The sequence below is a fragment of the Tarenaya hassleriana genome, unplaced genomic scaffold (assembly GCF_000463585.1).
Source record: "Tarenaya hassleriana unplaced genomic scaffold, ASM46358v1 Cleome9, whole genome shotgun sequence".
Classification (NCBI taxonomy): Eukaryota; Viridiplantae; Streptophyta; class Magnoliopsida; order Brassicales; family Cleomaceae; genus Tarenaya; species Tarenaya hassleriana.
Window position 1 is genome coordinate 560,628 of NW_010971389.1, and position 10,952 is coordinate 571,579.

At 31.9% G+C, this 10,952-nt stretch overlaps 2 protein-coding genes across 2 annotated transcripts; one reads left to right on the forward strand and one right to left on the reverse strand.

Annotated features, from left to right (window-relative positions):
* Nucleotides 1-61: 61 nt before the first annotated feature.
* Nucleotides 62-981, reverse strand: LOC104804499 (pathogenesis-related protein PRB1-3). Its single transcript, XM_010528812.2, has one exon. The coding sequence runs from the start codon at nt 979-981 to the stop codon at nt 451-453; it is 531 nt and encodes a 176-aa protein (XP_010527114.1). The 3' UTR covers nt 62-450.
* A 9,028-nt stretch (nt 982-10,009) lies between these two features.
* Nucleotides 10,010-10,782, forward strand: LOC104803603 (protein GLUTAMINE DUMPER 4). The gene has a single exon (XM_010527583.1). It carries the CDS (start codon nt 10,103-10,105, stop codon nt 10,547-10,549), a length of 447 nt encoding a protein of 148 aa, XP_010525885.1. The 5' UTR covers nt 10,010-10,102; the 3' UTR covers nt 10,550-10,782.
* Nucleotides 10,783-10,952: the final 170 nt, after the last annotated feature.

The window sequence follows — 10,952 nt, forward strand, 5'->3', positions numbered from 1 at the left end:
ATAATACAGTTGGAAAAAGCAAAAAAAAAAAAAAAAAAAAGCTGCGAAGGTGTGTTCACCGGAAGACGACACGTGGCGTTACGTGAGTGGACAGTATCTCCCGCGGCAGGTCGTACGTCCGCCGTTCAACGTGACGGGAGCTGACGACTAGATCTTCGTAGTTGCCGCCAGATGCCACGTGGCGCTTGGAGGGGGGGCAAAACGGGGATTTCAGTGTCGAGTGCATGATATCCCGGCGCCGAAGGCTTTCAGCGACGTTTGACCTGCTAGTCTGCCATGTGCTTTATGCCTAATATTAGTTAATTAACTCGCTAATATATAATTTAACATTGTTTAACAATTACAAACGGTACCCGTGATTTCTCGTTATTCACTAGTTGATACCCATATTTTTATAGTTGCACATCGGACCCCACAATGTACGGAATTATTACAATTTGAGTATATGAATCAAAATGGCTTCTGACCAACAACATTACCAGGAGGATCATAGTCACAAATGACAAAAGTGTCACCGGTTTTGCATACAACAGTGGCACAACCAATCCTCAAGCTATTCTTCCAAACCATTTGCGTGTAATGCAAGCAATCTCGATTCGGCTTGCAACGATTACTCCTCCAGTCATAGTTCTTCCTCTCCGAGGCCCATGCAACCGCCGCATCTCGTGGACTCCAGCCACTGCCACTTCCCCAGAATAGATTCTCCCCGAAATCGCCATGCGAATGTATCAACTCGCAGTCGGTGAGACGGGTTTTGGCCCATCGGTACGAGTACGCGGCAAGGCTCCTGCTCCATTTCAGAGGCGGAAGACCGAGCTTGGCTCGTAACGTGTTGTGGGGTTGAAGGAACTGTTGTTGAATGGCATTGCCTTTTCTGAGAGTTACGTTTATGTTTTGGGTTTGCAGAGTTAGTGATGTGTCACATTTTGTCAAGTGTGGAGTGAGGATGAGAATGAAGAATGCCAATACTTTAGTTTCCATTGAAGATGAGTTAGATTTGATCACGACCCTTTAATCTTATATATATACACACATATATGTATATATATACATATGTATATATGTTAGATTTGTTTGCAAGTGTATGGGTATGTCATATAAAAGAGAATCTTAACACATGCTATCCGCCGGTAATCATTTGGTACGCCGTTTAATTATTTGTGATGAGATTTAATTAATGAAAACGGTAATCATCACCATTTTGCATGCATGATGAAGTCAATAATGCTCATCATAGATTGAAGGCGTACACATACATACATACGTCTGACCGAAAATATTCGTTAATTAATAAGGAATAATTAAGCATGAGATTGGGTTATTAATTACATTTTGTGCAATCATATATATGTTACTACTTCAGTAGTTTAAGACTTTATGAATGTTACACATTGTATGAGCGAATAGGCAAAATATCCAAAATATCATTCTTATGCTTACTTCTGCATCTACCCTTCTCCAGTTGTGACTTTATGACCACAATAATTGTATGGTCACATGATGGTCACAACGTTAGATTTTTGATGATTTTACCAAATGATTAATGTGATATGTAAGGTGTGACCATGGTGATTTGATATAATCACCATAAATTTAACGTTATGATCAATGTGACCATCATGTGACCATATATGAATTCTGATCACAATGTCACAGTTGGAGAAGGGTATGTGCAGAAGTAGTTTTAGCAAAAGGAGGATATTTTGGATAATGCCCTGAATGAATGTGACAATGTCGAATTGAGGATGCCCATATATTTTTTTTTGTTAAAGCCCATATATTATTTTTATGGTTTTTACTTGTTTTGATGACATATATCGAAAACAATAGTAGTTTTATGGAAATCAAACGATGCTTTTGAGGATCATGTCCCGCGTATAAGTCGGTCTGTGCAAATGCATGATTGTGCCTATAGATGAGTGTCATCTATAATTTTCAATTGACTTAACGAACGAGAAAGCGATCCGACCTGATAAGATGGTTGACTCTATACCTTGTGTTCAACATATGGTATAATGAAACAAAAAGATAAAATGTTTGATCTATCATTACCTACCGTAAGATCACTTCTAACATAATTCAAATTATGGATAGTACTTGTAGCATATTCATAGATTTCGGTGCTATAGCCATTGAAGATACACGGTCATATATATCAAGGGTTGGATACTTAAATATTAAGTATAAATTAACAATTTCATTATGTTTAGCTGGTGCTTAGTGATGTCAATATGGGTTGCCCAACCCATTTAGGCCCAACCCATTTGGGTTTTAAAAATTATAGGTTTGGGTTGGGTCAACCCAATAATAATTGTTATATGGGTTGGGTTAACCCATAAAACCCATAACCACCTAATCAACCCATTTAATTTTCTCACAATAAACTTATTATCATTTAAACATAATAATCTTTGAGATATTTTTTTTAGTTCGTACACATATATATCGGATTCTATTTGAAAATTATACCGACTTTTCGGATATCGGATTATCAATTTTTTTGGTACCGTTCGGTTAAAAAACGACAATAAGTTTTTCGTTTCAATTCGGAAACGATATCGATTATTTCGGTTTGATTCAGAAACGAAATCGATTTTTTGATTATGTTCGATTCGAAAACGATATCGATTTTTTCGATTCGGTTCGATTCGAAAACGATATCGATTTTTTCGATTCGGTTCGAAAATTGTGCTGATTTTTCGAATATCGGGGTTTTGAAATTTTCGATACTATTCGATTCAAAAATGGTAACAAATTTTTTTGTTCGATTCAGAAACAAAATCGATTTTTTCGATTCGAAAACGAAATCGATTTTTTCGATTCGAAAACGAAATCGATTTTTTCGATTCGAAAACGAAATCGATTTTTTCGATTCGGTTCGATTCGAAAACGATATCGATTTTTTCGATTCGGTTCGATTAAAAAATGATATCGATTTTTTCGATTCGAAAGCGATATCGATTTTTTCAATTCGGTTCAAAAATGGTACCGATTTTTCGAATATCGGGTTTTTGAAATTTTCGGTACTATTCGATTGGAAAATGGTAACAAATTTTTTGGTTCAATTCAGAAACATTATCGATTTTTTTGGTTGTTCGGAAACGATACCGATTTTTTGGATATCAGATTTCTAAACTTTTTGGTATGGTTCGATTCGAAAACGGTAACGAGTTTTTCGGTTCGATTCAAAAACGATATCAATTTTTTTCGTTTTGATTTGAAAACGGTGCCAATTTTTTCGGTTCGGTTCAAAAACGATACCAAATATTTCGGTTCGATTCAAAAACGATAGCAAACTTTTCAATCCGATATTATATTTTTTAATTCGCATACATATATATGTTTATATATACGTACATATATAATATATATTTAAATATATATACAACGTATATTACTATTTATATATCTATATATAAGAATTTTAGTTATTATATAATAATATAGTGGGTTGAATGGGTTAATATAAATGTTAATGTTGATAATATAGTGGGTTTTAATGGGTTAAATGGTTTAACCCATTTAACCCATGGGTTGAATGGGTTAAAACCCACTTAACCCATTTAAAAAAATTATTCAAATGGGTTAAACTATTTAGGTCAATAATCGGGTTGGGTCGGGTTAACCCGCATAACCCGACCCATTTTGACATCGTGCTTAGCTAGCAGACGAGTTGGTTAGAGATTTAGTTACGATTAGTTACGATTGTAGTTGTGTAAATACAGCACAGTATATTGTTTTTGTTCATATGAGAAAATGAGAAATTTTTTCCTCTCTCGTGTTCTCTCTTTTTCTATCAATTCAAGCTTCGTCGATCTGATGTGCCAAGTCTAATATTAAACGTGTGAATTGTGGTATTTAGAGGCCAACTCGACCGAGTAAGTGTTGCTCGGATGGAGTTGAAGTTCTTGGAGAGATATTACTCTTGCCGAATTGTGTACAATTCGGATCCAATCACTTGGATGTGTAAAACACCGAAATATTCTAAAATTAGGGTTTTGATTAGACTGTAAACATTGTAATTTTAAGATAATTCGTACATAGAAATAAACTCTAATTTCTATAGAGAGAAAAAAACACTAACCACCACATTTTAAAAAAAAACGATTGTCATATCCTAAATCCAAAAGATTTGGACTCTAACCCGCGTCTTGTGTGGGCCCACTCCCCTGTTATTTGGATACAATTTAATACTGTTTAAAAAAATTTGTGGAGTGGTTGGGTTGGCGAGGACAACGGTGAACGGCGGTGACGTCATCCTGACGCCGACAATCACCACCTGCAAGCCCAAACCCAGGCCCATACACCACACGAAGACTCATAGAGGCGTCTGCGTTTCGATTCAAAGGGGGGCGAAACGCAGGCCTAACATCCCCACGAGTATCCGAGAACCGCCCTAAACAACCAGGCAAGGTTTAGGGTTTAGTTTATTTATGCAGCCTCGTGTGGGCCCCAATCCACTTATCCGGGATTGACGAGTGTCTCTTATTTATAATGCATTTAAATGCCACGAGTTTCTCCGATGTGGGATTTGTGACATACAGAAAAATTAAGATGCGAAAGAATCTTTATAGGTAGTGAAGAAAAATTAAGTGAAATTATGGGTTTGTTGAGTACCAACGGATTGTATTGGGAGTGTATATATTGCGGTATTTTATGTATTTATTATGTGATGAATTAGAAGAGTTGCAGATAGCAAATCTATTTGTTTCGTTTATACTTTATGGTAATTTCAAAGGAGTCAAAAGCCAAATATTTATCGCCGTCTTTCTCATAATAAAATAGATAAAAATATTTTTCACATTTTTACCTATATATATATATATATGTAGCTTTTTCATCTGTTTTATTCGGAGACACGAACATGACATGATAGCACTCCAATCGCTTCCATATGTCGATTGTAGTGGTGTCTACTTAATGTGTGCGCGTTTATGAGAGAGAAAATGTTTTAAAAAGAATATTAAAATGAATGAACTTAAGATGTGAATAATAACAAATAATTAGAATATTATATGTTGAAAACAATTCATTAATATGATTTTTTTAATGAAAACAAATTTAGAAAAAAAAAAGATTTTTCTTGATAAAATAATTCTTTTTTCATAAAAACTTATATGTTTTGACAAATAAAAAATCGAATTAGTGTGATTATTTTAAAATTGATAAATTTAAATAATTAAATTGAAACCATGACAAAATCTGAAATAACCGATCTTAAAAATAACCATTAAAATTCGATTTTAATGGAATAAATAATATGATTGTGTATGATATACCCCAAGACAGAATATATTTTAGGATAAAAAATAAAAATCAAATCTCGGTGAGGCAAAACATGGTGGTGCCCTATCAAATCTGTTAATTCGGAGGAAGCATATATTAAGCACGTTAAATCTTTTTTCTTTTTTTTGTTGATATGATATATCCACTTGTGTAACCATAAGATTTAGTGTACATATGTATAGATTTTGTTCTGTGATTTAAAAGATATAGTGGACTAAGAGTTCGAAACTTTTCAAGACTATATATCTAAAACAACATAATCCATTGAAATCGTTAATTATATTAGAAATAATACATGTTTTAGGGGATTATCTGATATATAATATAGACCAATAATATTTTAATTTTCTACTAACAAAATAGTTCTGCGTTGATATCATACAAATTTAAGGATGATTGCATACACGCTGAAAAATGTGATGAGGAAATTTTCAGATTTTATGTCTAATATATATAAGCGTGTTTTAAATTAACAATTACTATTATTATTAACAAATTAGATATTATTTGTACGCAGTTTGATTGATTAAAATTTCTAATATTATAAGTACTAAAATTTTTAATAGTATTTAAGAAAACGAAACAAAATAAAGTAATATGTAAATTTAAAAAAAAAAAAACAATACGGTGCGGTCACTCTTCGATAATATTTTATAGGTCTAATTCTAAACTCATAACAATTAATTTTATAAAAGCCTTTTATAAAAAAAAACAATTAATTTTATACTATTATATTTTCAATTTAAATTTTATACATTAAGGTTTTATAAAGTTTGGTATTTGATATGTATACATTTACCATATATATATATATATATATATATATGTGTGTGTGTGTGTGTGTAATATATAAAGATATGAAATATGAATTGTTGTAACCAAACTAATATAATCCGAACTCACCATTAAAACAAACTGAAAAAAGAAGAAGAAAAATTATAAAACATTTTTTTTTAATAAAAACTGAATTCAATCTAATTCTAATCAAATAGGAATGGAACTGAAATTGGGTATAAAAAATAAAATTATTTTTTAAAGAATATAAAACCGAGATGCAAATATATCAATATCGAGCAATTTTTTTATTATTATTATTTAAAGTGTTCGCTTCCTTATCTAGAAGAAAAGGTTTCTACCTACGTCATCAAACACTTCCAAACCCAATTTCGAATGTGTCCTTGGCATTTAAATTAAAATCATATCTTTATTTCCGAATTGATTATAAAAATCACGGGCACTAACCCTTGATTATCCTATCAATTTCGCCTGCACATTCTCTGTAGACTGTCACATCGTCATTATATGTTATTTTTATGCGCCAACAATTTTTATCATAACGAAATAAATATGTTTTCCTTGGGAATAAAATGGAATTAAAGTCACAAATTAGAGAAGTCCGCTCAAAGTATGAAAGTGGAATCTGATTATCCACCCAAAATAAAATTAATTAATTAATTAATGTTATAAGGAAATCCAAGGGTAAGATTTTACTACTTGTTTTATTTTATTTAATGAAAATAATAAAATTATAAAAAAGTTTGAGGAGAATTTAAAGTCCAAGTTGCCCTTTCGTAAAGTGAACAACAACAAACATATGGGATATTGCATAAATAATTTCAAAACTATATAAAGTATATTATCTGTTTGTATAAATTATAATATTATATATTCTCTAATTAAACGTACTAATATTTTCAAAACAAAAGAAATTCGAGTGAACAACTTTAACATGTTTAATGGAAGATTCTTTGCTCGTATCTCTAATTTTGAATAATTAATTAAATAATAAGAAATCGATCGGTTTTTAAATACTTAAACCAGATGAAACATAATTACAACATAAAATTCTTATAAAAAATTATGCTGATGATTCATTGGACAAACCAATTAGCTTATGTTGTATAAAATATGTCAATGGATGGAGAATAAAGGTGACAAGTGACAAGGTAAGGAAGATAATACACATAAATTAAGGCCATAATGAACATCATTAATCATTAATCATCACTTTGACATTATTTATCACAATATATTTTTTAATTAAAACTATATGGATGGATTGAACAACATATGTTTTATTGAATTTGTTTGGAACATCATCAAAAACAAAACGCAATGAATTCGAGTACCGACTGCAGCTGTATTTTCACCAAATTTTGATAAATCGTAATAATGATAGTAACATCATGTTTGAATGTTAAATTCGATCCTAATGAACGTTTTAGAATTTCTTTCTAATGTTTTGTTAATAAATTGTGTTCTTAAGACAAAGTAAATCCCGAAAATATAAATTTTTCTCCAAATTTTAATATATATATATATGAGTTACCTGTAAACTTGATATTTATATAGTATTTTATTTGAAAAAATGATAATATATATTAATTTTTCTATTTTTTTAAATAAATAAGTCAAACTGCTAAGATATTTTAAGTATTTTTTTTCTTTCTACATTGGTTGCTATTGTATGTATATATATATATATATATATATATAAGGGGGTTAATAAAGATGAATTAAGGGAAAAACAATAGGAGACTTTCCGTGCAAAAATGTACCCTCAACTAATGAGGAATGAGGGAGTAGAAGTGGGAGCTGACGAAACATGGGGCAACGATGAAAATTATTTATTTTAGAAAAAAAAATCTCCAATAATATGCTAAATAAATATTTCTAATTTAATCATTTATATTTTAAATGTTAAAATATTTTAAATTAATATTCTAAATGGATATATAACTCATAAAATCAGTTATAATTTTTAATCTCTAACGCCGATATAATTTTTTTATCATAAAAAACGAATTAATGTTGTAAATTGCTTTCGATTTCGTGAATTGGAGTATTAGTTTTAAACATTTTAACATTTTAGATATCAATTTGTAACATTTTAATATTTGAGATATCAATTAGATTAAATTAAAAAATTAGATATTTTTTTGATATATTTTACAAATTTGAAGTATTTATATGAGATTTTATTATTATTTTATTATTTTTGTAAATTATAAAAATACATAGATCCAATTACCATATCATATGGATTTATTTTATTTATCTTTTTTTTTTGCGAGGAGGTGCTTTCTATTCTTTATGTATATGCCTACGTTTTTTGATTAAAAAAAACATGGTAATGGTTGTCAATATGTACGTTTTTTGATTAAAAAAAACATGGTAATGGTTGTCAATATGTATATATATATATAACATATGAATGAATAGCCGAAAAGAACCCGAAGTTCAGTAGTTCAACTGGTGAAACGAGAGTGCAAAGTGTATATCCCGCTTCGAGTTCGAACCTCAAATTTGGGGACGGAACGTATATTCTAAATCATATGGCTGGCTCTGATCCCAAAATTAGTTTGGATTTTGGTCTACGATATCCGGGTATCCAAAAAACCGAAAAGGGTTGATAAATATAACACAAAATTAAACAATGGATCCAAATCATAATAATCTGTATCCATATCCTATGATGCAAAAGTGGAATAATCATTAACCCTAGCTATTATAATTATATAAGAGAGACGATCGATATATAGCATTGGATACATTCACATTCACATTAAAACTGAAGCACCAACCAACCAATCGAAGATTGAAGAGAAAGCCACGATGGCTTTGTTCGGACTTTACCCACAATTTTTCATTTCCCAACAATTTTTGTGCAAAACATTGTCATCTCCCACGATACGAAATGCCCCCAAAGTGCTCTTTCACTGTACCCTCGACAGTGGTTGAAATGGACTGCCAACATATATACATACACATATATACGCGCGGTGCATCAATATCATAATATGCCTCTGTCTATGTACGGATTATATGTCCCCCCAGTGCATCCTTTCCTTTTTCTTTGATTATTAAATGTGGATAAACCAAAGAGAAAAAGTGTGTCTATATTTTATATATATATATATATATATGTGTGTGTATTTGTTAGATATTGTCTTTTGTACAAAAATCGAACCGAAGCTTAAAACCGAAACGCCGTCTAAGATAACGAAAAAATATATTCGTTTTAAATTTATTGATTCGTTTTAAATTCTTTCATTATCAAATATTGGTCGAATTTGATATAAACTAACTAAACATATATGCATGAAACAAGTGTTATTCAAATAACTGCTTCAAAACATATTTGAGATAAAATAAAACTAAAAACTCGCATAATATTTTCCTCCCAGATAGAGATTTAAACTAAAAGCAGAACTAGCAGTTTTCTTTCGTTAAAATGAAAAATAGATGACGTCATAATGTTCACAGTTTCACCTTTGGGTCATATCTTTAAATCATTTGCCACGGGAAATGGCACCGACCAATAGAACAATTGAAAAATGGTACCACGATATTGGATTCGTAATCCTAAGAAGTAATATTTGATGTTGCAACCCATATATATATACATATATATTCATGTGATTTTGTATGGTACTAGAGTAGTATATGCTTTTAATTACATGAAACGGCTGATAAATCAAAGTTAATTAAAATATAATGAAAACAATATAGATAATACAATCTATATCTATATATATATATATATACACGGAAAGTTCTCACTATTCCGGTTAAAGGAAGTCCAAAAATAATACAAGTAACCTTTAAGTGAAACAAAATCCTTTTTATGAATTTTGCTTAATTTATATATTTTTTTCCTGTTGGCAGTCTCGCTTTCTTTTTTCGCAAGCATTTTTCTTACCTATAAATCAAACTCCTCACCCTTCACATTCTTTCATCCCTCAGCCGTTTTTTATTTTTATTTTCTTATAACCTGAAAAACAAAATAGAGAGTTTTTTATTTAAAAAAAAAAAGATGAGAACGTTGAGCGTGAAACAGACGTCGGTCGAAGTCGCGGTGAAAGCCACGTCAGCATCTCCGGCGAGTCCCCAGTCGCCGTGGCACTCGCCGGTGCCGTACCTCTTCGGCGGGCTCGCGGCGATGCTCGGCCTCATCGCATTCGCTCTCCTCATCCTTGCTTGCTCGTACTGGCGGGCTTCCGGCGAAGTCTCCGGCAACGAAGACGGCGGAGAGAAGGAGAGCCGCTCCGGAGAGAAGACGGCGAACGCGGCGTACGAGGAGAAGGTTCTCGTCATAATGGCCGGAGAAGACTTGCCGAGGTTCCTGGCCACGCCGGCGAACAAGGGATTAGGTCACGAGGGTAAAATGGTAATTTCGGAGGATGGTGGCGGTGGTGAAGGGGACAAGAGTGGAGAAGACGGCGAGGGAGAGAAAGTGAAAGAAAGCGAACAAAGCCACTAAGCATTTTTTTTTTCCCTTTTTCTTTTTCCTTTTGTTTTTGGGTTTGCTTCTTTGTTTTGTCTTGGGGAATTTTCCTTCTTGGTTTCCCGGGGAAGTAAATCCTACTAACTGCCGAGAAAATTTTGAGTTTTGATTGTATAATTGCAAACCCTTTTTCGCAATTAGGAGATAATAGATACAGAGTCTTTCACTAAACTGTGATTAATCCAAAGAAAATCACCATCAACACTTAAAGCTAATTGCAGAATGTATATATAAACACACACACACACATATATATATATATGCGTGTGGGGGGGGGGATTTAAAAACCTCTTTTTACATGTTATATATATATATACATATATATATGCGTGTGGGGGGGGGGGGTTTTAAAAACCTTTTTTTACATGTTGTTTTTTTT